Source organism: Chenopodium quinoa, unplaced genomic scaffold (genome assembly GCF_001683475.1).
Source record: "Chenopodium quinoa cultivar QQ74 unplaced genomic scaffold, ASM168347v1, whole genome shotgun sequence".
Classification (NCBI taxonomy): Eukaryota; Viridiplantae; Streptophyta; class Magnoliopsida; order Caryophyllales; family Amaranthaceae; genus Chenopodium; species Chenopodium quinoa.
The window spans coordinates 2,391,391-2,418,680 of record NW_018742393.1 but is presented as its reverse complement, the minus strand read 5'-3'; the positions used below and the strand labels follow the sequence as shown (position 1 = coordinate 2,418,680).

At 34.5% G+C, this 27,290-nt stretch overlaps 4 protein-coding genes across 4 annotated transcripts; 1 reads left to right on the top strand and 3 right to left on the bottom strand.

Annotated features, from left to right (window-relative positions):
• Positions 1-238: 238 nt before the first annotated feature.
• On the bottom strand, positions 239-5,225 carry LOC110703853 (ATP-dependent Clp protease proteolytic subunit 3, chloroplastic-like). The gene is made up of 5 exons (XM_021881632.1): positions 4,932-5,225; positions 3,212-3,326; positions 2,355-2,530; positions 963-1,058; positions 239-868 (listed from the first exon to the last, which is right to left on the bottom strand). The coding sequence occupies exons 1-5, from the start codon at positions 5,223-5,225 to the stop codon at positions 578-580; spliced, it is 972 nt and encodes a 323-aa protein (XP_021737324.1). The 3' UTR covers positions 239-577.
• A 1,572-nt stretch (positions 5,226-6,797) lies between these two features.
• On the top strand, positions 6,798-11,631 carry LOC110703847 (E3 ubiquitin-protein ligase SINA-like 10). The gene is made up of 3 exons (XM_021881627.1): positions 6,798-8,351; positions 9,833-10,585; positions 11,169-11,631. The coding sequence occupies exons 1-2, from the start codon at positions 8,049-8,051 to the stop codon at positions 10,496-10,498; spliced, it is 969 nt and encodes a 322-aa protein (XP_021737319.1). The 5' UTR covers positions 6,798-8,048; the 3' UTR covers positions 10,499-10,585; positions 11,169-11,631.
• Positions 11,632-13,280: 1,649 nt separating this feature from the next.
• On the bottom strand, positions 13,281-20,219 carry LOC110703835 (dol-P-Man:Man(5)GlcNAc(2)-PP-Dol alpha-1,3-mannosyltransferase-like). The gene is made up of 14 exons (XM_021881621.1): positions 20,065-20,219; positions 19,404-19,627; positions 19,286-19,320; positions 19,053-19,190; positions 18,567-18,635; positions 17,152-17,309; positions 16,994-17,060; positions 16,865-16,918; positions 16,181-16,269; positions 14,529-14,645; positions 14,044-14,159; positions 13,869-13,947; positions 13,725-13,781; positions 13,281-13,642 (listed from the first exon to the last, which is right to left on the bottom strand). Exons 2-14 carry the CDS (start codon positions 19,588-19,590, stop codon positions 13,471-13,473), a joined length of 1,338 nt encoding a protein of 445 aa, XP_021737313.1. The 5' UTR covers positions 19,591-19,627; positions 20,065-20,219; the 3' UTR covers positions 13,281-13,470.
• A 2,103-nt stretch (positions 20,220-22,322) lies between these two features.
• On the bottom strand, positions 22,323-27,145 carry LOC110703824. Its single transcript, XM_021881611.1, has 9 exons — positions 26,974-27,145; positions 26,146-26,271; positions 25,428-25,518; positions 25,257-25,316; positions 24,134-24,196; positions 23,821-24,024; positions 23,622-23,730; positions 23,277-23,494; positions 22,323-22,744 (listed from the first exon to the last, which is right to left on the bottom strand). Exons 2-9 carry the CDS (start codon positions 26,259-26,261, stop codon positions 22,652-22,654), a joined length of 954 nt encoding a protein of 317 aa, XP_021737303.1. The 5' UTR covers positions 26,262-26,271; positions 26,974-27,145; the 3' UTR covers positions 22,323-22,651.
• Between the last annotated feature and the right edge of the window lie 145 nt (positions 27,146-27,290).

The following is a 27,290-nucleotide window of genomic DNA, read 5'->3' as shown; positions in this document are numbered from 1 at the left end:
AAATTGACAAAATTTCTATATTGATAGATTTGAGACGATTTCAACAAGTTCTCATACGACATTTAATCATAAGACACAAGGCATGAGTCAAAATGTTATACAAATTACATATTAGCATACATTTATACTGGTTACTCGGTAGTCGGTATATAATACGAAGTATGTAGTAATATAGAGTGGGAGATTTTTAGACAAAAGAATGGGGAGAGAAAACTAACACCAATAATGTACATAAAACTTAAAATTAATACGTACTACCTCCGTTCCTTAATCTTTACATTTCACTTTTTCATGCTTGCCAATGTAAATTTTTAATCATAAAAAACTTTAAATATAAAATTATTAAAAATTGATATTCAGAATGTACACATTAAGACGAATCTAAAAGCCCTACATGAATATATTATTGCTAATAGCAGTGAACTTAATAGCAATGGAACAACTACAATACAACAAAATAAAATCAATTTCCTCCCAAGAAAAAATTGCAAAGTTTCATCATATATCTCAAATGTACTACTTCAGTAGCACAATTTGGATAAAATAGTGTACACCGGGCAAATCTGGGTTGTGGCCCCTAAACTGAAGTTGGAGTTTCCATATCTTGCTGAGTACCCTTGTCCTCGTCGCTTTGGCTTCCAGCATAACCATTCCTTAACAACTTGAGCTCAGATGGAAGATTCTTCCTGGCTTTGCGGCTACCCTCGATCTTCCATTGATCCCACACCTTTGTTTTTGGTGGTGGGGAAGTATCTCCAATGGGTGCAACCAAACCTGGCTTACCATCATCGATAACATCATCTACTAGTCCATATTCTTTTGCCTCCCATGGATTCAAAAAATTATCACGATCGGTGTCTTTTTCAATCTGTAAAGAAAAGAAATATAAAATTCATGTTATAGAACTCTACACAAGACGTGAAGGATGAAAATTGCAGCTAGATCTTTTTCATGTTACTAACCTGCTCCTCAGGCTTTCCTGTGATTCTGGACAAGATTTTGTTTAGCTTGACTTTGTGATATGCCATTTCTCTTATACGTATGCTCATGTCTGTTGCCTGTAAATACAATCATGTAATTTTCAACACTCATGAGAAACATACTATGCATTAATATCGACAGCATAAGGACTAATGATTTAATAAATTAAACAGATTAATCGATAGCCATAGCCATAAGATGTTGAAAAATGGAAAAGGAACAGAACAATATGCAAAAGAGAAAACAGAGTAGCATCAAGTGCATTGTGTTTAGTTTGTAAACAAAAAGTAGACAAATCATATGAATAAAGCCAACTGGAAAATGAGTACCATTTAGAAGTATTAGCCTCTTCTTATTGGGTTATAAATGGATAAAGGGAAATTGAACAATGTATAGTGCAGGCTTGCAGCAGTTTTCGCTGCATGGCGTTTTTTCTAAAAATATACAGAAAGGTGCTACTCAAAAAGAAGCAAGGTAACTAGAAGACACAGCAAAATCAAGCATTCAATCTATTACGAAGTATAATTTATCAATTCATAGGCTGGTTAATGTAACAGTTTTTGCAATGGCTAGCTGATGACGCCTGACGGCCCCTGCTATAAGCAAAATGTATTTATAGATTTACATAGGATAAGAATTTAAAAATATACTACTACCTTTTCATTTGTTTGGTTTAAACCATAGAAAGGAATCACTTAAACCTAACTCCTTTCTTTTTGTTTGAGGAAGGTAAGGGTAATTGTTACTCCGTACCATAGATTTTAGAGAGGTAACAAATAGGAAGAAACCATAACCCAGGGGTAATGGTAATTGTAACCCAAACCTTCTAACAAAACATTTAGTAACGGTAATTGTTTAATTGAATCCATTTCCAACCCAAAAAAACACTCTTACCAAACATGCTCTTAGAATCTTAGGGGATGGGATGGAATTGAGTTAGATACTAATGTTATGAGGTTCCACGGAAAAAATTGCCTAGCCAAACACTGGAATGGATTCTACTCCATTTCAACTCATTCCAAAAGGCCCAACCAAGCACCCCTTCAATTTATCACTTAATTATGCAGACTAATCCACTTTATCTGAAACCTAAACCAGAAATACATTAAACAAAGTGTCTACAAAAATATCAAAGATCTAAATAGAGAATAAAAGGTTGAAGCTTTACTAAAGCAGAAAAACATTACAGCATCTATAAAGACAGAATAGTTGACGATCAAGATGCAAAACAAAAGACCAAAATATTTTGGAAGCTCAGGGAAGAACGTGAAATAGAAAAGAGGATAAAAGAGTCACATTTCCCAATTAGAAAGGGGATTATTGCTTATTGGAATACTTGAATCTTAAAACAATTAGAAGGCCGGAAAATTTACCTTGCCACCAGCTGTTCCAAGAGGTTGATGGATCATCACTTTTGAGTTTGGCATGCAAAAGCGCTTCCCTTTACTGCCAGAAGCAAGAAGAAATGCTCCCATGGATGCAGCTAATCCCATGCAAATAGTAGATACATCTGCCTTGCACTGTTTCATAGCATCATAAATTCCCATCCCTACAAAAGTGAATAGAGCAAACTGGAGAAATTAACTGGAAACCACTGCACTTTTCAACTATAAGTAGAGTAATTTACTTGACTTTTGACCTGATTTCCCCCTATTAGTTAAATGTGAGTTAGATTCTAGATTGAGCAGATAACAAAATATAAGGCCGGGCCTGTTTCAAGCATACAAGTAACAATCTTTAGAGACAAACATCTGAGTAGAGTAAAAGCGTAAAGCAGAAGGTGTTTTCACATCGTTCTCAAGATACAGTCATACAAACCTTTTGAAGTAGAAAGAGAGTAATTAATTAATGATACATGGAATAACATTGTCACCGTTACAGAAAGTTTAAATCAGCTAACAAGTTCACCATATATGGCAAGTTGTATTCATACTTGATCAAAACAACAGAGCTACCAGACCTCATTGAAACCACTAGCAACCTCAAAGCAAGACACTTTTGACTTTTCTCATGTGAGTAACCAGATTACCCTCAACGACATCACCCCACAGTTCCCACCCCTTCTCAAAAAAAAAAAAAAAAAAAAAAAAAAAAAGCAGTGAAGAGATAAAATGAGCCAAAATTTTTTTGGGACTACTAGGTGTCTAGGTTAGTCGAACTAAAACAATCTACAACATCAAGCCTGATAATATTAAGGATAAACATTGCTAAAATGATAAACAAGTCATACCTGCAGTCACCGATCCACCAGGAGAGTTAATAAACAACCTAATATCTCTCTTGGGGTCTTCTGCATCCAAAAGTAAGAGCTGGCTTATGACAAAATCTGCTGTAGTGTCATCAATCTGCAGACCATCACATCAAAAGGAAAATTAGCTTATCAACCCACAGATTCTGCTCTGTAATTTTATATCTCAATATAAGCCTCTAGCTCTATTCTCAACCCTCTTGAATCTACATGAAATAAATTAGGCAAAATTGGCCTCAACAACACGAACTTTTAACAAGGTGCATATAGCAGCATGAATTTTGACTAATAGCCGTAACAGCACCAACTTCTTCATCGGGTGCACAAAATATCATACTTCATAAATGAAACCTAGGACCAGAAATTTTGTCGAAGACGTGGAATCTTTAGTATTTTATTAACTTTTTGCAAATTTTGATATCATATTTAATCCTCAAGGTCCAAATTGACCGCAGACCTTAACTGAGACATTTTTATAGCACGCAAATCGATGCTTTTTTGTAATTTATTTTGCTAATTTAATCTCAAAAATGACCCATATTGACTAAATTGACCTCCAAAACCTCGTTTGATCATTTTTTTCCGCATACAAATCGAGGCACGCAATACCAGATGATTTTTTATAGTAATAAAATATTAGATACCTTGTCTTCGGCAAAATTTTTGGTATTGAGCTTCATTTATGATATTTTGTGCACCTAATACAGAAGTTTGTGTTGTTATAGCTACTAGTCAAAGTTCATGCTGCTACTTGCACCTTGTTAAAAGTTGTGATGTTGAGGCCAATTTCGCCAATAAATTAAGGTTGTACTCTATTCACCTGATATTCACTATGTTGAACTTATTTTTACTAATCTGAGCTAAACTGAACTTCGGTAGCCCCCTTATATATAGGAAAATATTCGGGGGTGGTGAGGGGAGGGGAGTTACTAAGCACAAAAATCAAATCACATTATGATCTGCCAAGACTACGGCACCTTGTGGAAATAAACAAACTACATAGTGAGCCACCGTATTCCTACCCCTTTTAACATGAGAGATGAGAAACCAATGAAAAGTTGACCTCATAGCACACAAGTGTCCTCCATGATCAAGTATACAGGGCTGTTCACATCGTCTGATTGCAAATCGCTTTCACTAAATTCACAGCATCGCTTTCACGTTCTAAATGTTGATAGCCAGCCTCCTAGCAACTATCAATTTGAATCTTGCTGCCTACCATTCCACTCTATACAAACTTCGGTAGCCCTTATATTTCTTTAACTTAGCTTATTAAAACTTAAATTTCCTAATCTTATCTTCTTTGAACTTATTACTCCTATAAAACGTGGAAATAAGGTGAAGAGAACAAAGCCTAAATCCAAGAACAAACCTAATTCTCCAACAATTCCCCCCTTCTGTCCCCTCAAAATCAAGAAGTTTAACACCAATAACAAGCTCATCACAAAATTCCCACATGCAATCCCTATATTTCATTAATTTGCAGCTCAATTTAGCACACAATTTCAATAAACAAGCGAAAAATTGAAAACTTTGACATCAAATTACAAGCAAAATCCCTAAAACCTCTTCAAGCAAAACAAATTTCATCGCATATAAAAACCCAACAAATTTAAATCCAATTAATCCATAAAAAGATAACAACAGTAAAAAAAAAAAAAAAAATTAATTAAATAAAATAAAGGGGGATAAAGTTACGAACTTGAGAACCCAAAAAGATGATTCTTTGACGAAGAAGCATATTTGTAATATCAAGTTCTTCAAATCTGGGCAACCTGGGAGCAATAGTGGCTGAAACATCCCAATTAGAAGACAAAGTATTGCGTTCAATTGACCCTTTTAAGGAATTAGCTTGAATTAATCTGCTTCTGTTTTGATTGAATGACTTAATTCCAGAAAAAGTTGAAGGCTTGAATTGTTTGAAACCATGGTTAAAGAAATTGAGTGGCCTTGTTGAAGAAGATGGTGTTGTGAATGTTAAACTGCTCAGTTCCATCTTTCTCTCTCCTCCTCTTGCTGGGTTGGAGTGAAGGGTATACACAGTAGAGGAATTTTAAGGATTTGGGTAAACAAAGAACGTTTTTGGTAGATGATTTTTTTATTTAGAAAAAAAAACTGTATAATTTTTTACCTATATTTTGGATTTGTTTTTATTTAATTATTCACAAAATAATTTCCATAACTAGTGGTAGAACGGTAGAAGAAGGCAAGAAGCTTTCCTAATCCTACACTGTGTCAAATTACTATAAATATATCTTAGAATATAGTTAAGACATATTATTATTCTAAATAAATAAAATATATGTGGAAAATATATCACAATAATATAATTTCCTATATTCTTAACATTAGGATATGTCAAAAAATATACAGTATATCAAATCTGAAAATTGATCCAAATTGCTTCAAAAAAAAAAAAAAAAAAATTTGATCCAAATCCGAATTAAAAAAAACACAATTCATAAATCGATAACGTAAATTGAAATTGACTCGACCTAAATACCCATAAATTTGCAATCAGACTGATTCAAAATTTGTTTAACTATAATTAAGTATTATTGTGATGAAAGCAAAATTATTAATAAGTGAATATCTTATATTGTAAAATGTATTTCAATAAAGTTAGACAAATTTAAATCCATACCACGTATCAACAATTAGAAGTGTTTCGGGAGAAAACAATGGGACCTTGTTGAAGGTCCGATAAAGTGGAGAAGACTGGATTCGGTCCAAGTGAGGTTGGGCCGAAGGTTTCCTGCACAGCAAACACAAGTAAACTAGCCTCGGGGGTGTTGCCGAGGGAGGCCCCTCCAATGCTAAAGTCAGTACAGTGTGTAGAAAGAGAATGCTATGCAAGAGAATTAATTGCTTGAGGCTTTGTATGAATGAATGTACAAATGTAATATTGATGGCTTTTATACCTTTGCTTATATGGAGAAGTTGGGCCTTAGCCCAATTGACTTGCCTTGTGGACTGATCTTGACTTTAGTACAATTGGAGAGTTGAACCTTGACCTTGGGCTTTAAATTGGATCATTTAATGACTAGGCCCAATTGGACTAAATTGGACCCAAACAAGAAGTATTAGTCCAAAAACAATCCCGCTCTTCTTGACTTCTTGTACATATGTACTCACTAATTTAAGGTACCAAATATATATACTTCCTCTGTTTCTTTATAGTTGCAACATTTCTTTTTTCACGCTTATCGATGCATGATTTCAATTGTTAATTTCTTTAATTACCAATATGTAAAATTATAAGTATAAATCATTAAAGCTAGTCAAAGTGAAACACATTAATAATGTAAAAGTCAAACTGTTGCAACTAAAAAAAAACGGAGAAAGTATATCCTTTAGTTAAGCTAACTATCTAATTAATTATCTAATTTTTAAATGGTATAGATTCAAAAATTTCATATTATGACCATTATAGTCAAAGAGGGAAAATATTTCTATTGAAGCAACTTGTAACCAAAAATTTAACAAATAATTGTTGAGGTTAATTTTTTTAAAATCTCACAACCGAGTTTGTAGAATCAATCTTAATTAGGGGTGAAAGTAAATTGGATAAAAACCGAAAACCGAACCAAACCAAACCGAATAAGCAATTCGGTTCGGTTTTTTTCGGTTTTCGGCTTGGATCGGTTTGAAAAAATGGAAATCGAAATATATCGGTTTGGATTCGGTTTTGGGATTCGAAAAACCGAAAACCGAAAACCAAACCGAAGTTTATTAAGCCCACTAATCCCAGCCCATTTTCCTACATATGTATATCCAAAACCCTAAACTGTTCCCCTCTTTTCCCATTTCCCTTTCACTTTCTCTCGGCACCTTCCTCACCAAATCCCTAGATTTCCCCACTTTTCTCCCTCACCACCTCACTCTGTCCGTCCACCACCACTCTAGAAGTCCACTTAAGGTATCTCACCACCAGTTCTTGTTTCGGTGTTTGTGCTCTCAACGTATCTCAAAGTTGTTCGCTGGCCGCTCGTGTTTCATTGTTCGTTTTCCCTCATATCACCACCACTTCACCGCCGACCACCACCACGTCTCCTCACCACCACCTCTCTGGTCAGTCACTCAAAGGAAATGATATTAGTAAAGAGGTGCAGAAGCAGAAGATTTTATTTTTCTATTTAATTTTTTTTATAACTCAAAGGAAATTATATTAGGAAATGAATAGATATGAGGTTTTGAGCCAAATTATTGAAGGAATGCATGAAGCAGAAGATCTGATTTATTTATTTAATTTCTTTTTTAATCGGTGGACAAATTTATAATGGTTGATTGTATGTAATTAATTCTTAGTTTAGTTTGTGTAATTTTATGTTTATAATTATAAAGATTGCTTAGTTTTCTTATACTTCAATTTGCATCTGGTAAAAAATTCGGTTTATGGATCGGTTTCGGTTTGCTAATCAGAAATTCGGTTCGGTTTGATTTGGACCGAATTAAAATTCGGTGTGGATTTGGATTGAAAAATGTAAAACTGAATTATTTCGGTTTGGCTTCGGTTTGGGCCATAATCCAAACCGAACACCGAACTTTCACCCCTAATCTTAATTACATGAACGACCTAAGTAGTTAACCCAAAGTACTAAATGTGTCATGTTCCTTTGTTATCCAAACTTAACTCGATTTGAGTCTTTTGACCAACTTGTTCATCATTTACCAACTTTTTTGTTTTAAACCAAAGATTAATCCTTTAAAAAAAAAAAACAAAAAAAAAAAAAAGTGAAACGTGCCACCATTACCGCCACCACCCCCTCCAATTTCTGTTTGTGGGTAATCTTGGAGGTGGAATTGATTGTACCCTAAAATGGCGAGATTCTCCATGAATTCCAGAGATGAAGGTGAAGACTCCGACTCCGACTTCGACTCCGACTACGACTCCGACGACTCACCTATCCGCCTTCCTAACCCTAAAAGAAGAAGAACTTCTGAAACCTCTTCTTCCTCTAACTCTAAGTCTGATCATCAACAATCATCAAAAGATGAATCTATTTCCGATTCTGCAGTGGCACCCACCAAGCCGCCTGCCTCCACTTCTGTTTTTCTAAGCGACCCGGATGTCTTGGATTGCCCCATTTGCTTCAACCCATTGACTGTTCCTGTTTTTCAGGTATTCTTGTATTCAAGCTTTAATCTTTTTTCCCTTTTTAGATAATTTTGATTTCGATGATTGATTTTTATGTGATTTGTGCTAATGGATTCTTAGAAATGATTTTGCTTTTTAGGGTTATAATCTGCATTTTTAGGTTTTGTGTTATCTTAATTAATGAGTCTGCAGGAAGAATTAATATTGGGGGTTTTTGTTTTGGTTGGGGGTGTGTTGGAAAGTTTCAACTTTTAAGTGATTAGGGAATTATTGCTTGGATTTGGTGGTAATTTGGGTACCAAAAGTGATAGGAATTTTCAATCTCAACTAGTTATTGTGGTGGTATTTAGGAGACTGGAATGTGTTTGGTGTTTCGCCAGGAGGAACCTATCGAAATAAACAAGTAACTCTTTTGGGCTTGTCTGTTGAGGATTAAGGTTAATGCTATGTGGTTTATATAGATTAGTTTGATTTTGCTCTACTTGGGTATGCAAATGCAATATAATGAATTTGATGGTGGAGTGGCAGTGCACAACTTTCTCTTGTAAGTTGTAAGTTTAACAGGACTTGTGATTGATGCTTTTGTGGACTTTATGGTGTGAAAGAGAGAGGAGGGTTGATGTTCTGAGGTTTCTTGGAGCATGCTTCTTTTCTTGGTCACGGACAAATTATTATGGACGGTTTATGTCTTAGTATAGTTGATGGTTGGAAATGTTAAGACATGGACAAAAAATTAAGATTTGTAATATAAAGATTTAATATGATGTTAGGTACTTGAACAATGATTCACTCGGGTTATGTACTTCTTCCTGTTATTATTGGTCATCAGATATAGTGATTTACAAGCAAGCTTCAGTATCATGCTCAGGCTATCACTACTTTAGTAGTGCAGGAGTTTCTTCCCTTAGAATGACAATGTCTTCTTGTTCTCTTCTAGCATTGAATGAGTCGCAGCATTTATTCCATTAAGTAATTATTAAAATCACTACAGTGTGATTATCTTGAAGATATGACTTAGATCAGATTATTGTTATTTTCCCTTGTGTGAAGAGTATTATTCTAGGATCAATCTCAAACATGAAATTTTGGTTCGTTTTACTATTTTAGGTGCAAAATTGTGATTTGGCGGGATGATCTGTAACTTGTGGTATCTGCAGGATTGCTCTTTTTTTTCTTTCTTTTTTTATTTTGTTTATTTTTTTTTTATTTTTTTTTTTTGTGGGGGGAGGGGGGGGGTGGATTTGTGTGTACGGCTGTTACTTTACTTCAGGGTTTAGACTTTCCAATTTTTTGTGACATACTTGTGTAGCTGTTTAGTCGTGTTTGACATGAATAACTGGAGATAGATACTCTAGGTAAAATTTTTACAAACTGAATCAACTCATATGCTCATTTTGGAAACTGTAGATCTGACATCTAAGCCATCACTGAATGAGTAGATCATGTGAAACTTTTGCGCTTGCAAGCCTTTTATTATATGACGTAATTATTGTTTGCTTGTGCAGTGTTACAGTGGGCATATAGCATGCTCCTCATGCTGTGTCAGCCTTGATAAAAAATGTCCCTCATGTCGTGGGATAATTGGAAATATCCGATGTCGGGCCATTGAAAAGGTTATTGAATCAGTACAAGTATCATGCTGTTATTTAGGGTACGGTTGCAAAAAGAGTATCAGCTATTGTATAAAACATGAGCATGAGGATAAGTGCATCTACGCACCATGTATATGCCCTTTTCCTGACTGCCTCTTCCGGGGTTCACCTATGAGACTTTCCAGCCACATGTCTAAAGAGCATGTTAATTTTGTGACTCGCTTCCGTTACAACTCTGTCTTCACTGTATCTCTGGGGGCGGATAAAAAATTTCTTGTTCTTCAGGAAGAGAAAGATGGCTTTCTGTTCATCCTGAATCAAGGAAACTCAGTAGCAGTTAGATGCATTCATCCAAGCCCCTCAAATGGAAGATTTGCATATGAACTTGTATCAAGGGGAGGCGCCACCTCTCTTAAATTTCAATCTTTCACACGTTGTACCACAAGGCATTTCAATGATCCTCTTTCTGTAGATTATTTTCCGATTCCTGATTATTTCTACCACAGTGGTGGGTCTGATAGCTCCCTCAAGTTGGAAATTTGCATACGGAGTAAAGATGCCTTGGTGCAGTCATCTTAAGCAGTTTGGCCATTTAAAATAACTGAGCTCAGCAGGTTATCTGGCAGTTAAAGGGTGTTAACAGTTGAAAATTGCAAACATGCTAAGGTTAGTGTTCTGTGTGGTACTAAATTCAATTTGGTCCCCTTCAAATTTTAGGCTTTTAGCTGAATTCTCAAGCAAGGCTTTCACAGTTTGCAACACATGGATGTTCTATTTCTGTCAGCATGAAATCAAGTTCACTGTCTCTTTTAGAAAACTTATCAACTGATTTAACCTGATTAAAAGGGCTTTAACCAATTATCCTGGATTAGCCATTTAATTAAAATTCTACCCCTTGATACTAGACAAGGGTTCCCTTTTTCGCTTTCTGTTGGTTTTTTTAATCTTTTGCATGAATAATTTTGTTACCTCTTATTGCTGATTCTAGGCTTTTCATTTTTAAAATGCATTATCCTGTGAACTTTGACAGTTTGTAGAGTTAATGCAGTTGTGCACTCATTCATCTTATAAATTTAGACTTTGAATTTGACAGACGACTAATTTAATTCTCCCTTTGTACCCTTATCTTTTAAAATCATTATACTACGTATTAGAAATGTGAATTTATGATCATTTTGCATCCACACTGCTTTATCTTGACTAGTTGGAGTGCGATTTTTGATATAAATTCTCGATGACTTTGACATAGCTGGAGTTTCGAGCATCCTTTCACCTCCTGCTTGTTCTATGGTTTGTAACTTTGCCTCCCGGAGGAGATTGGGGGGAGCTTAAGTAGTGAAATTGATTTCATGCTCTTTTAAGCCTTAAGTTGGACTCATTTTGGGAAAGCAGTGGTGACGTTCTTGACTGTTTGGCGTAAGTCTACAAGTTTTGGAGCTTGCAGAACAGTTCTCCTGTCGGCCTCCTGTGTTTTTTTTTTTTTTTTTTTTTTTTTTTTTTTTTTTTTTTTTTTTGTGTTAGGAAATGGATATGTATATATGCTATATTTATGTACTTCTAGAATCTAGATCAATGGAGAGACAGAATGCTTGTCATGTATGTTCATATTTTGTAATAATTTAATTAGTGATTAAAGGCATGTACTATACTGTTAATAAGCCTGCACTGAAGAAATTTGCATCTTCATTGTTAGCTGACATTTTCTCCTGGTAGATTCTCTTGTAAAGCTGTTCGAATATGCTTGGTATACTTATGGACTCCACAGTCCCAGGTGACAAGTTTGTTTGCGAGTGAAGTGCAACAATTATTAGCTTGTTTTAACGAAATTAGAAATACTCGTTGATAATAAATTAATAACACATACTTGTTCTGCCAAAGAGGTTTGAAAGGAGGCTGCCCCTACCCCCAAAGAAGTGATGAAGAAAGTTTGAGATGTACACACAGGATTAACATTAACATGATGCAATGAAATGAGTCAAATTTCTTAGTTACAATTCTCATGAGACGTGTTTTGATAGGTAAATATGTAGCAATGGCCAAAGGAGTTAACCCATTTTAATTTTTTAAATGGGGGTTCTCAAAGGGGTCTTTCTATCAAAGGTGCCCCTCTACAAATTGACTATCTTTTTTCTCAGATCTGTGAGGACTTTATCTCTATGTTTGCTGATAATGATTTGAATTATGACAACCTCAAGGGAGTTAGTTTTGTGAATCTAGAGAGTGAGGGAGAGCTTAAATGGTTAATTCTCATCATCCGTTTTTGTGGCTCTTGAAAAAAAAAAAAAAAAGTCTTGTATTTGCTGTATCGCTTGTAGAAAGTTTGACAAACATGAGCTCATCTCAAATCAAAGTTCAATTCTAAAGCCAAGGTGTGGATTAGATTTGGTCACAAGTTGGTCTTCTGTAGCCCCTTAGGAGCATCGAGAAACTCCTCGATGCTTAATATTGTCGAGTGTGAAAATGTTCTTTAGAGGACAATATGAAGGTTATAAATACACAAAAATAGTACCATTTTTAGAGAATTCAAAACCCTGTGTTGCAAGTTGAAATTACGGTAAAGGAAGCATCTCAAGGCCTATGGCATTGTTTGAAACTACATAGAACCATCTTTAGGTCACATATGGGCATGTGCTGTCCTTGTGTTGTTTAAAGAACATTATGTTTGTAGCTAGTTAGCTGGATAGGTAAGAAGTAATGTGGATGGTTCTAAACTTCTAACCACCTAAATGGTCTCCCAGAGTCTCGTTGGATGCATGAGAAGCACCTCATTCTCTTTCCTTTCCGGGCCCAAAAATACAAAAATTGAAGTCTTGAATCCACGCTTTTGAACCAAATTCATGAAAATTTTCTAAAAGTTTAGTAAATATAGGGGTGTCCATTGATGTCATAAAAGTTGGTTTAGAACCATGACATGTCTATGTATTTTCGAATTAAGGTTGTTGCAAAGGAAGCTAAGAGGTGCAAGAGATGATTCCAATTGCCAACAAACTTATCTCGGCTTGTGACTGAGTTGATTATACAACTATTTTGCAAATTTGTTGCAATGGAAGCCAAGAAGTGCAAGATATGATTTCAATCACCAACTATGAATTTCAATAACTTATGAAGGTCGAGAATCCTTTGTTGTTGACGCACAAGTTGTTTATATTGGGTTAGTCATATTTAAACCCACCCATTATCATTGTTGAACGTTGATGCATAGTGTTGAGCCATTTATGTTACTCTCAATAATGAATTTGTGCATATTGTCTTTACAAGCACATCAGATTTAATTCATTTAAAGACAATTAGTTAGAACTTGGCCTTTGGCATATACTGTACTTTGTTTGTTAAGCCAGAAATAAACTGATCAATCTACCGATTTCCATAGCAAGCTCTTGCAGATCAGTTATTCAAAAGAATAAGAAAACTCTGTTCCAAAAATTTTTACATCATTGCCTTCATTGGTACCGTAAAACTCAAAAAGTTTTAAGTTAACAAAATTTCAATATTGCTGCTCTCTTTTCCACATTGAAGAAGAGCATCTAACTATATAGTTTTGTGTATGACTTTCATTTTATCTTCTGTTTGGCTGATGAATTTTCATCCACGTACGGGTATTCAGGAGGGGCAATCCAGAGTCCCCATAGTATTACCAAGTGGATGCAAAGAAGTATGCCGGATGAGTAGCTGTTTGACGGATAAACATTCCAACAACACTCTACTCCCACAAACAAAGCAATGCTGCAATATGAAACACGGAAAAGTAGATTAGGTGCTGGCTTCACTAGTCACCTTGTAATCTAAACAAAGAACAAATAGATACCGCAACAATGTAGGGAAGGGTGTCTTCCACAACAGATATGGCACGCTGAAGAAGTACCTATGACAAAAACAAATTGTCATGATAAGATACACTGCTATATGGACAAATATATACATAAACATATCAGATTATGCAGAAACTTACCAAGAGTAGAACTGATAATGTAGTGAGCGGGCACAAACGATACCAATGAAGTTTCCAACAAACATGGTGGTTACAATATCTGAAATTGAAACATGTGATTCAGGGTTCAAGTATGAAGATGGCATTAATCTTGTTCTATCAATCCCAGAGAAAGCCAATTGCATGGATAACTTACACTCTTCCTTCAGTGTTTTTGAGGTTGTGCCATACGCGTAAAGTCCCTTGAGTGGGAAGCAACTTACAGTAGAGATGTAAGCAGAATGCAACGCTTTCAGAAGTCCACCCTCATGCCTACAAGACAGTAAATGATTTTCAACACTCCTGATCCTTAAATACTCTCCATTGTCAAACAAATTCTACTTAAAACTGCCACTACATTATGAAAAACATGACTGAGGTTATATTTCTAGAAACAAGGCAGAGCAGATTTCACTACAGCTCTACCCCAGGCTTTTGTCTAAGTAACAAAATCCTACGACGTTTAGTGATTGAATTTAAATAGCCCAGCCAGCAAACAGTCATTAATTTCCAATTTTCCATTATTATTAATTGTAGGGTTCTAACAAAGAAATTTCATGTTTTAGCATCTCAACGGAATCAAAGAGATATTACGACCATGAACACCTTTCTCTACCAGTAAAGCAGAATGTGACTTCTTACTTGCACCACTTCTTGTGAGCAAAAATAGCCAGGAGCCCGAGATGTAAAATCAGCAGTGTAACTGCAAATGCCTTTGAAACAAAGACTGGCTCTGGAACAAATTTGAAGTTAACAGACCTGAAAATGAAGCATAAGATTGAGGAAAATAGCATTAAACAATAATAGATAGAATTACCTAAGGATCGCGGTTTGGAAAGTAAACAACGAACACCAATTTATCATATTTCAACTATCAACATTTTAGTGAATAAATAGTACATACAAATCCAGGGAAAAAAATATGGGGATTGAAAAAAAAAAAGGCATCAAAGATATATAGTGCGTCATTTGCTAACATATGCTCGGAAGAGAAAGGGGCACACATCAGGATGTATATATAACAGTAAACAAACACTCAATATACTTCCTTCGTTTCTATTTAGTTACACTCGATATACAAGACATGACATCTGAAATACCCTGTCAAATATCACAGTGAAGGTTATAATCCATCACACCAAGACCAAATTACAACCCCACTAAAGGTAATAGTCCATGTATGAACAACTCACCAGAATGGCAATTGTGCATAATCTAAAATCCCACAGGCTCCCTAAATACATCCTAGTATCCCCTCAAGAATTTGTCATCCACCTAATGGACCACATTATGAAGGCTATATGTCATGTTTATGAGACACTTCCAAGGCACATGGCAACTGTAGACTCAAATTGCAGGGAAGCCTCTTGTGGTATCTATCATTCGGTCTGGAACTCTGGATGCCACATTAGATCAAAGATTTATTTCCGGCTGCAAAGGCCGTAAGTCATGCCCAGATGACAAGACTTAAAATCAATATCGGAAAGCTCGACAGAACCCAAAATGGAAATTTTCTAGAATCACAAAGTCACAGACATCCTCTCTGTCACCCGCGGCCCAAATTTTCCATTTGGACAACAAAAACAGCCTTGGTAAACCCTGTTTTAAAAGCTGTAACTCACGTGGAACCTTTCCGAGAACCCACAGGAATGTTGATGCAAGATACTTCCTTTATTTTGCCCAATAGTCACAGCTTTATCTTCACATTTGAGCCAAAAAACCCCACCATGAAGACAAGTCATATTAAAAAGACCCTTTGAGAACAGTTTAGGATAGTTTCAGTAGAAAATGGATTTAGAACTGGCTTATTAAAGAAATGCCAAAAATTTTGATTTCCTGAGCCACAAAAGTCACACCTAGTGTTCAATAAAACATCAAGATGAAGGAACACCAATGTGAAAAAATACCAGACATTGATGTTCAAGTTCTTATTTTTTATTTTTATGGTGCCTTCTCCATGCCAAAAAAACTAAGAAAATACTGAAGGAACCTACCTCCCACAATTCTCAAACATAACTAGAGCAGTAAGACATGCATTCTCGGCGACATCTATCCCTTAATCCAATACTCTGCAATAGGCAAAATTCCTATTGGGTCTGTCACACTTTCTTACCTAGCAAGCAAGACAGCCATACATATATTTATGACTAACAAGTGTGGGCCTAATAAATATAATAACTAGTAAAAACAATATTTTCTGGATCCCAGTTTCTAGCATGCAGCTAGGCATGTCTTTCTCATGTGAGCTTCCGTGAAAAGGTCCATATAATTTCAACAGCGGTTTGAAAACGTACCAAAAGTGGATGAAAACACGTCCAAGATTGAAGGCTCTGGATAAGTAAGCTACTGGATATGATACTAAAAAAGGAAACCCAAGCAGGATCTGCAGAACCATCATGAATTTGAATGGATTTATCATTTGAAATCAATGCACCTGACACAACAGCAGCAGCACTTGACATCTTACCTAACAATTCATAGCAAAAGCAAAAGAAAATTAAGCACATCCCTATGAACATAATCTCGTAACAATAAGAGAATTTTTTTGAGCAGGAAAATAATCAGTGGGGAAACAATGATTTGAAGTTTGATCAAGTTCAAGATTGGATTGTTTTGGTTACAGAAAACCAGTATTTGCAGTTTTATTGCTGATTTACTCTCAAGCAATACAAGCTTAAGCACATTAATAAGAATTATCTATTGTTTGACCGCATGGTTGAATGTGTTGTATTGCAATATAATGCATGAAATTGAAAGGAAAGCACGAACTTAGACCTCATGGTTGAAAAGTTGGTAAAGCATTCCAAAGTATTAACAGAATAAGAACCGCCAGTTGTACAATCAAATCAATAATTAACATAAACTGAGGTTGAAATATCTGCTAAAAGCACTTAGTAAAATCTTGAGATATCTGGATCCGAATATCAATCAATACTATGACAAATACCAGTCTGTGGCTAATAGGTTAGAGCAAGCACCTGAACTAATCCTGCTCCTCCAAGAGCCACTATTGTTCCACTGATATCCATAGCCTGTGGCAAAAGTTTCTTAGCTTTTTAAGAAACAGAATATAAGATTAAATAGTAGAGCACAAGGTATGTACCTACCTTCAACAAGAGTAGTAGTAAAGAAGGCGCATAGAGTAGCACATTCATCTTTATTGACACAGCCAAGCTGCATAAATACAAAGGACATAGTAAATCAACTCATCTCAAATATAAAGCCTCACATTTGTTAATTCTAAAGTCTGAACTCTGAACAGAACCTGAATATTATTAACCCCAGCCACCACCTCTGATAAAGAAGAGTTGCAAGTGCAGCATGAAGAAGTGTTGTAGCAATGCAGTCATTGAAAAGACGAAGTACAAATATGGAATGCACCCTCTTTGATAAACAAAGAAGGATAAGAGCCCACCAAGGAAGCTGTAAAAAGTAGCAGCACAAACTCAGATTAATATCCCATCAAAAACATATTTCATGCAAATAATAGTACTCACGACAAACTTTATACCAAAGAATCAAAGATATATAGACCCAAAACTTTCTACAAGCAAGCTCAGTCAATACCTCATCAAGTCATCTATCCAAAAATAATTGAAAGGAAGATTAGAGCATAGTACAAACAAATCTGATGATCTAACTATATCAGATAAACATGATATTCTCTTGAGAGAAAAGCCTTCAGTGATTTCAAGTTCCCTCATTTAAAACACCACACCTGCAAAGATAAGTCTCTTTTAAGGAATTTCAACAAAATAGTCTAACTATCTGCTCTCCTTTAACTACTGACTCGAAAATTCAGCCATACAGATGAAAAGACAAGGCTATCAATATGTACATCCTCAAGCCACAGTGTATTGGATGTGATTCCTTCCTAGATCAAAAGGCTTGAAATCAACTAGGCATTTCAGTGTTTTTAAAGTATTCCTCTAATTCAAATTATAGGGTTTAACATTTTAACACGCATGAGCCGTAATCAAAATAATATAATTGTCTGCATGACCAACTGCTCGTCAGCACAGATTAATTCAGATACACTATTTCAGAAGTATATGTAAAACCCCTTAAAACAATGAGTCAAATGCAACTCTAAGTCTCAAATCACGTTTCACCTAGGTATTTCAGTGTCATTTCAGATTCAGAAAAAATACTAGTTTACATGCCAAGAATCGCAGTTACTTCCAAATTACACGTGAAGCAACTCAGTTGAATATTTTGAAATTTTTTGCAATTTGCTTTTAGCTCACGACTATTCCCTTCCAATTTCCCCCAATATATTAGCAAAATAGCAAGTCTAGCAGATATGGTGAGTAGAGACAAAGTAATTCGAAGTCAACTTCAAAGGCTAATTAAATTTCTCCCTGTGCTCTAGAATTTCACAATAATATCATCAAAATAAGCTCAGGTAAACAACCTGTAAACTTTAGAGTTTGATACCTTCCAGCCATAATTTGAACACTTCAATCTGTAAAGGAGCAAGTAGCCTAGAATTCTCAGAATACGGATATGTAAGGTGTTCAAAATTCTAAGTATCTACAATTTGTTGTTTAAACAACTGGTCTATGTATAGGTTTATAACACTTCAGTGGCCAACACAAAACCGATGATATACAATTATACAGCAGAGCAAGCATTACAGTAGTGTGGGGTACAAACGTACAACAGGAGGAAGAATCATACCACGTCAGTTTTGATATAGATGAACAACACAATTGCAAGATTAATAATGTACAGAGCACCAAATAAAATCTGCAAAAACAATAAGTTCATTGTCAGTCAGTAGTACAGTAGCACAAAGCAAGAGATGAGGAGAAAAGAAATATTTAAAATGATTGAATACTCCATATTTGATTTGCATCCTTACATAAAATATTTTCAAATGGTTTCAAATTATAATTACCAGATTACATTTTTTTTCTAAGAGATTGTGGGTGAAAGCTTTGTCATAAGTTTTTACATACAATATATTCTTCCTTTATCCTTAGTGGGCGGACAATTGTGCTACAGAAAGAGGAAATGGATACCAAATTCTAGCACTGTCACAGTATGCAAATGATGAGCCATGATACACTCAAGACATCACGGACCTTCCTCAATGCCACAAGAGACTCAATTGCTCATGTGATCAATGACCAATTAACTAAGATGACACGGAGAGGAAAGAACCTGAGCAGGATGGACTAGCCCTCCTGTGATGTACTGGATAGCTGAATATACATAAAGAAAACCAGCGGGATAGACAAGAGGTCCGGTGTCACCTTCAATGTTACTATAATCTCTCTCTCCATTCAGAAATTGTGAAACCTGTTTGGCAATATCATAAGTCAATATCATGATTACTACTGAAGAGTCGAGCTTAGCTTCCTAAAACCACATTACTATGTTAATGCTTTACACACCTGTGACATGTAAGCATCCCAATCAATTTTTGTGTCTGACAAAGAAAACCGAAATCTCTTAGCAAATCCAACCCAGCAATTCACACAACAATGTAGCAAGAGTTTAGAATGAACTTACACGGGACATAAGCAATTATACAAAAGACTAGAACAGCATCGAACACAAGAAGCGCACAGGCAAAGAACACGGCTTTATTCTTTTTAGCTCTATCCAATAAATTCGGGGGCGTTTTCGATAGCTTGTGATCGGTCTCAGGACTAACTTCCAGGGATTTCCTTGCTTTTGATCTTAACTTGTCACTCATAGCTCATTCACCAAATTTCCAGCTATTAATTCTTCAGCTAATTATCACATTATACAATAAAGTATTAGGTTTTCATAGCCATTAAGCTTAATATGTCTGAATCAATCATAATTATTGCCTAAAAACTGAAACAAACTCCGCTTCTCAATAATCCGGACTAATCTAACCAAATTAACCACGAATTTCTTATTTTCGAGCAATATAATGTGGTTCAATTCAATTCACAGACATAAAGAATCAATCTTAATATAAATTAGAGACAAACCAAACCAAACCAAACCAAATCAAATCAAAATAATCATACTATATGATGAGCATATTCTATATGAATTACATAAAAGCAAAACATTCGGGGGGAAAAAAAAAAAAAAAAAGAAGCGGAAATTACAATCATGAAAGTTACAATCAGAATTAAATGAAATAAAGTGAAGAATCATGAATTAAAAAGCGGGTGTTAGAAGGGAAGGTGAAAACCTGGAAATTGGAGATTTCCCAGAAATTGTTGCTGAGAGTTGAACTGTAAAGTCTTGAGCTTTCTCCGTTTGGCTACTTTGTCTTGCTTTAGGTGCAAGTGTCTAACAACTAACTGGTCTCTTTGGAGACATCTCATAAAACTAACTAAACTTCTTAAGAATCTTAACCAATACTCATAGAAATTACTAGGCTTATTTTACTTGTAAACTAGTTTAGATCCCGTGTCATGCACGGTTATTGTTAAATTTATCATATCATTAATCATTTTGACTTAACAAAACATCTTATATCAATCACTAATTATAGTTTTATGAAAATTATAATATACACTCTGGTTCAAAAGTATTTCTTGCTCATTTGATAATTAAATGAACAATATTTATCAAAATACGCAAAAGATAATCTTGAGTACACATTACACCCAACTAAATATAAGAATCTTTGTCACTTTTCTTGTTTTGACTTTTGCATAATTTACATACATCACATTGACCAACGTTTGTTATAATCGTATCAATGTATAGTTTTCAAACATTTATAAAAAATAGAGGGAGTATAATCTTCATATTTCAAATGTTATTTAACACAGTAAATAAAAGAAGTTGACTCAGACAAAAAAAAAATGAAGTAATATCCTGATACATTACCTATATTATCGACGACAATAATTCTATTGTAATGTACTCTGTAACTCAGGTTGGGTTATTTAAAGAATAACCAAAAGGTTTGATTATTGATCTAACCAACTAAAACTTTGCTTATTTTCAACAATTGTTTAACACAAATTTTATTTATATCCATATAGCAAACTCATGGAAAGGATTAATATTGCAGTAAAAACAATATTAATCTAAAAATACCTTAATAAATAAAATATTTATAATTTCCAAACTTTTATTAATATAAAATGTACTATTTTCCCAATCTATGTGATCTTTTTCTAATATAGATCTACTCTATTTTTTCATATAAGGATTTTTTAAGTTTTGTAAATTTAGAATATATATAGGGAAAAAAAATCATATCAATAATAATATATTTCTTATAGTATAACATGTCACAGAATATGTCTAAAATCTTATCACAAAGTACCTTTTTATTTATAATTGTCATTATTGTATGTTAAAAGATACCGATTATATTAAATCTTTTATTTTAAGTAATTACTATATTAATGAATTGAAGATAGTTATTATGTGAGTAAAAGATCTTTTTAAAATAGTTTTTTTTTTTTTTTTAAATAAGTAAATTAAGGACACACTAAAAAATGACACGTGTCATTGTTGGTGTGTCTTTTAGTATATAGTTATTGATTGAACTTCATAATCATTAACACAACCCTTATATTTTGAGGGGTTTGTCTATCTACGTATTATAAATTTATAATGGTAGTTTGACTTTGATTTTATACACGGTAAGTTTCATTTCACCATATAAAAATAACTAGATAAGTTTCATGTCCGATCAAAGTAGAAACAAATTAGTAAAACAGATGAGATACCATATGCTTAGGATAAATAATGTATTTTAGATTTAGAAGAATAGCTTGTTTTTCTAAATTTGCTTAAATTTTCCTAATTTTCTTTTTTTGTTTTTCTGTTTGTTTCAAATGAATACTACAAAAACTTTTACCTACATATTTTGGCAATTTTAATTTTCCAAAGTAATTTCACCAGCCAAGAAAATTCATTTCTCCATTGATTCCAAATTCATAAAACGATTATACTTGGAATAAAAAGATTATCTCACTTTTTTTTTTTTTTTTTTTGAACTGGAATAAAAACGATTATAATTGGAATAAAAAGATTATCTCACTTGATTCAACAAAATAAACGAAAAAATGTGTCCAACTTTTCTAACCGATTGGTCTTTTTCAATCCAATTTTAGCAAGCTAATCAACGTTTAATGTGTGATTTACCTGTTTCTAAATTTATAACCTTACTATCCATGTTCGATGAGACATGGGTAAAGAGGAGCTATTGATAGGTTGGGTTGATAAACCAGTGATAATTACTTACAATAGACTACCAAGTATTGCATATCAGATTGGTTATCAACAAAAATTATCCCTTCAAAGTAACAAACCCGAAATAAGTTGAAGAATTCACAGGCAACTATTGTTTTTGCTAGGAAATGCAACATTTATCTCCCCTCAGGATAGGGAATACTGTCTCACAACTCCTACCCAGTCTAGTCTATTCACCTTCAGCCATGTTTCTGCTTGAAGTTTACTCGTAACCAAAATTGCAAGCTGATATACGGAGTACAATTTTCAGAGAAGAACCCACTTTATTTATGGACTTGCTAAAAGCTTTTATTAAAAGCCGAGTATAACAAATTGAAGAAAATACACCATCACCAAGCACAAAGCAAGAAAATGTGAATAAGTAGATGAATAAATTTTACAAAGGCCATCTCTCCCTCTGGCCATAGTTAATAATGATACACAAAATAGCAGAAATTTCAACTTTCAACTCGCAAAGCCGACCTTCCTCTTTGTTTGACAATCTTTGAACACCATGGGAATCGACATCCTAGTACGAATGTTGCTATGCTACAAAAGGGGTTGTTCATGCGAACAGTTTATCAAGACTCTTGAGGAACCTCAAACCTTGAAGGAGTATCAATGCCCATCATACAGCAGAGCCCCGAGATTAATATTATAAGCAGGACTATAGCCTGAAATTAGAAGGGAATTTTTTTTTATCAGCAAACAAAGATTTAGCACAAGAAAGCAAGTCAGTTGAATCTTCAGCTATGACTAGTACAAGTATTCTCTTGACCTCTCCCTGAATCTTAGATTTAGTTTGTCCAGAAGTATAGCAATCACTTCATAATGAAGCTCGAATTTCAAAATTATGATGGCACCAAGCATTTTTCTCTGAAAATAAAAAAGATGACACTGACTTCTACTCACTTTCTCACCATCCGATACTCAAGTTTCTTAAAAAAAATATACCAGCAGAACAGCTATGAGAATTCATAGCTGGCTATCTGAAGTCTTACACAGCTTTCCCTGTTAAGCTAGGAAGTGTCCAAGTTTCATGGATATCTAATCATTTTTCTTATCATTGCTGATATAATAAAAGAGCAGCCACAAGTGGTGAATTAGGAGACACATACATAAAAGACAAAAGGTGGCAGAGGTAAAGCAGGAGCAAGTGAACACATATCATAGTTTCATCAAGCAAAACTGGTGAAGAAGACTTACAACAAAAACTGCCTCTAGAAGGGTCTTTTTAATTTGGCAAACCCCGTCACAGAAAACGGTAGAATTCAAAGAAGCATTTCCAGGAGTCTCAGCAAGCAACCTTCCTGTTTGATGGCTGGATGGATACTGAATGGGGTTATATGGATCAGAAACATAAAGGACGGTGTACTTTGCTCCAGAATGGTCCAATGAACTAATCAACTCCGAAAAATATTGACCTGAAATGTTGATACACTTTAGACCTTCCAGATAATGAAAATTTAGAATGCACAAGTAACCATACAAGAATAAAATTATATATATATATATATATATATAAATTAAGCATATTATTTCAAAGAATACCTTCAGAATGCAGCTTGTCAAGATTTTTCAATGAGCTGAAGCCTCCACGACAAACCACAAGCAAATCAGTTTGTTCCTTGGTTCCTTTCTCCATTGTTGCCACATACTCCTGCAAATTGATCAAGTTGGGAATACGTTTTAACAGAATTGAAGTAATACTACCAAGTGCCAATTTAGCAGGTTAGAAAGATAAACCTACCTCCACCGAGTGCATGTCTGCAAGTTTGGAATACCCTTTGTCCTCTACCAAGCAAGAATCAGTGACAATAACATTGCCAACTCTCATTTTATGGCCACAAGATTCTTCAAACTCTTCAATCAAAGAATTTTCAAAGGTCTCCTCCTTTACCATTGATGACACATAAGGATACGCCATTGAGAAATTGGACTGGGTGAAGGAGTCCTATTTTATATATAATAAAAAGAAAATGAATTACCATGAGAAACGGAATATCACAACGATTCTAATATGATGTCAAGATTTAATTTAATAAATTAGATTTCAATATTACCTTGAGCAAACCCACAAGCGAAGCATCACTCAAACTGTTTCCAGTTATACCTGATGATTCCAACTACAGATTGAAGGACATTATAATCAGCGACGTTTAAACATAAACTAGTGTGTGACCCGGGCTTTGCCCCGGGTGATACTTTGAATAATTTCATTTTTATATTAGACGCTTTAAAAGACTTATTAATTTGTTTAACGTGGGTAAATTAGAATACAATGACAACAATAATTTATTCTACATTCTAATACATGTATGTATTTATATATAAATTTGGATTTATAGAGTATGAATAAATTCTAGTCAAGATGGTAATACATATGGTTTCCATTCAATGAGGTTTGGGGTTCAAATCTCTTTGCATACATTTTTAACTAAGATCATTGGATGATGACGTGGCATGAACCTAAAAGTTGTTGAATGATGATGTGCATTATACTGGTGTAAAAAGGGATACACGTGGCACATACACAAATTTATGAACACCTTTTGATATATAGTATAGATTACACCAGCTAAAAACAGATTAATACTTTTTCCTTTTTTGGGGGGGGTGGGGGGTGGGGTAATGGGGAGTGCAGGAAGCTGTATAGTTTGTACTAGATGATTGCAACGAGAACACATCAAAACCCCATAAACAAGAAAGTAAGAAACACTATCTGCCTAAGCCCAAAAAATAGTATTTCTCTGTTTTTTTATTTCCCAAGTGACAAAGGCTATGGTTGCCAGACAACAGATTCATACCTTGTACACCTCAACTCTGATGCGAGAATGTATATCATGCTTACTAGGCAATGACATGAATCTGATTCTTAATTTCTTATTTACTCACAAAACTCAAAGGAGTTATAATAACATTCAACTTAAGCCAATGTCTCATATTCTGAAGTTAATGAAACCAAACCCACTTCCACAGCCAATACTTCGAGGTTTATTTTTTGCCTCAGCCGTGTGGGTAATAACATTCTGTGCTTATATGGTTAGTTTTGATGTCAAAGCCATGCCAGACAACAGATGTAACTATGTAAGGACTAGGGAAGCAGTTCCTATGTGTAAAATCAGGCAGCTGTCAGAAAGATAGATCAATAATAAAGCAATTTGAATCAACCCAATGTCCCAATACCTCTTTTCCAACAAAAACTACGGCAATGTCAACTGGTTGATGAGATTGTTTGCCCTCGCACTGCAGCAACAAAACCAACATAAGAATCCAAACAACTCCAAGAACAAGTGGCGATGGTTGCACGAGGGAAATAGTTATATCACTATAAAGTGCCTACAGCAAAAGAGATACCAGTATGTTTGACCAGCCACCCGCGGACATGACAGACCTTGCTAAATCTCTTGAGGAAAGTGTTTGATAGTTCACCTTTTCAGTCAACTCCCTATTTGAATGCATAAATACAACACAATATAAGGATAGGGAAAACAGTAACTATTACCAAACAAAAAAGCATATCAACCCCCTGTTCTTTTCAAGAGGTAATTCGAAAATTATTATTGAAAAAGATTATAATCAACAACTGACCACAAAAAAAAAAAAACCTGAAAAAATGGCTTACAAAATAAAGCAAGTCCAATGGTTCAAAAGCAAGCACCAAAAAAAAAGTAGCATTCAGAAAATTTTATTTGATAAAAATTAGAATACCAAAAAATCAGAAAGATGGGAAAAATTTTATAAGACAAAATTCTTCAATATACTCACAACACTCAAATCAAGATGCATTTTCAACCCTTGAACAGGTGTGCTCCTTAAAAAGACAACATAAATTCTCTTCATGTCAAAATTATAGACAAATGCTAAAAAATAAAAAAAATAAAAAATAAAAAAAGGCAAAATGTCACACAAAACTGCTCTGGCAAAATCATTCATTTTCAGAAATACAATTATAATTCGTGACTAAAGTAAGACACAGCATCACACAAACAAAGTATAGCACTAGTATTTCAATATGGGATGTTACAATCTTCAAAAAATACACATCAACTATGAGTGTATAACATATCCATACATGTCGATGTGAGGAGACCACATGAATGCAGGGCCTGTTGTTTCCAACGTCAAGACAGAGCACAGTTGGGATATGATGACCATAATTGTAAGCATTGTCCGTCCATACTTCTTCATCTTCACCACTCTGCGCTCAATGTAACAGACCTTAATCAGCCTCAAAAGCAATTGCAAAAAGTTCATACGAAAGATTTGACAACACTCAAAACAGTGTATCAATAGTCAAATACTTCTGATTGAACCTAAAATAGTGGTTCAACAAATTATAGTATTTAACTACCATGAATTCATAACAGAAAAAAAAAAAAAATCAGAAGCCACAATAATGGCATACCACTTGATCTTCCAAATTCAAAACTATTACTGCCATTACCATATAGATAACTATACTCGAGACCTCACTCAAAATAAGTTCAGATTTCGTTACAGAATTACATCTGATCGTTAATTTCACCATTAGTGCAAATAAGCAACATTATCTAAATTAGATAATAACAAGTATGAATTAACATCAATTAACATGATCTAAACTGTTTCAATTAATCAATAGTCAAATTATAATCATCGAATCGATCAAATCAGGGTACAAAATCGAATCAAGCTAAAAATCCTTTTAAAAAAACAATAATTGCTTACAAATTCCAGAAATTGTGATCAAAGCACTAACGCGCGAAATCAGAAGATGAAAGAAAAAGTAACAAAACCCTAATTGAATAACTGAAGCTCGAAAATAACAAATAGAGCATCGATAATTCAAAAATAAACCCTAATTTACAGACGAAGGAGAAGAAATTGGTAACTGAAAGATGATTGAAATTGATAATCGTACCTAATTGAATCGAGTTGGCAATGAATTTGGCGAAAGGATGTTGAAATCAATGAGATCAGTCGTGCAAATAACAATGAAAGCTGATTAGAGAGAGAAATAGTCTTCTGACCTCTAGTTTCCTTTGTAATTTGTATCTTTGTTTTCTTCTGTTGCCTCTTTCACCCTCTATTTTTTACAACTCTATCTTTCTCTCTCCTTAAATTTTAATTTTTTAATACGATGTATAATTGTACCGTATAATAAGTATAGTAGAAGGTATACGTATATAATCATACCGATTGAACATAAGAAAATTGCCCTCGCACCCAACAATCCAA

Bases quoted from the DNA above. Each gene is read 5' to 3' on its own strand.
- LOC110703853 (XM_021881632.1), bottom strand. From the start codon at position 5,225: ATGGAACTGAGCAGTTTAACATTCACAACACCATCTTCTTCAACAAGG. The intron at 3,327-4,931 runs GTTCGTAACTTT...GATGGTCTGCAG, and splicing joins TCATCTTTTTGGGTTCTCAA to ATTGATGACACTACAGCAGA. The intron at 1,059-2,354 runs GTAAATTTTCCG...TTGTATTTACAG, and splicing joins TTGGAACAGCTGGTGGCAAG to GCAACAGACATGAGCATACG.
- LOC110703847 (XM_021881627.1), top strand. From the start codon at position 8,049: ATGGCGAGATTCTCCATGAATTCCAGAGATGAAGGTGAAGACTCCGAC. The intron at 8,352-9,832 runs GTATTCTTGTAT...TTGCTTGTGCAG, and splicing joins TGACTGTTCCTGTTTTTCAG to TGTTACAGTGGGCATATAGC.
- LOC110703835 (XM_021881621.1), bottom strand. From the start codon at position 19,590: ATGAGTGACAAGTTAAGATCAAAAGCAAGGAAATCCCTGGAAGTTAGT. The intron at 17,310-18,566 runs GTATGATTCTTC...TACTTTTTACAG, and splicing joins TCTATATCAAAACTGACGTG to CTTCCTTGGTGGGCTCTTAT. The intron at 13,948-14,043 runs GTAAGTTATCCA...TTTCAATTTCAG, and splicing joins AAAAACACTGAAGGAAGAGT to ATATTGTAACCACCATGTTT.
- LOC110703824 (XM_021881611.1), bottom strand. From the start codon at position 26,261: ATGAAGAAGTATGGACGGACAATGCTTACAATTATGGTCATCATATCC. The intron at 25,317-25,427 runs GTATCTCTTTTG...TTGTTGCTGCAG, and splicing joins GTGGCTGGTCAAACATACTG to TGCGAGGGCAAACAATCTCA. The intron at 24,025-24,133 runs GTAATATTGAAA...TATATAAAATAG, and splicing joins CGCTTGTGGGTTTGCTCAAG to GACTCCTTCACCCAGTCCAA.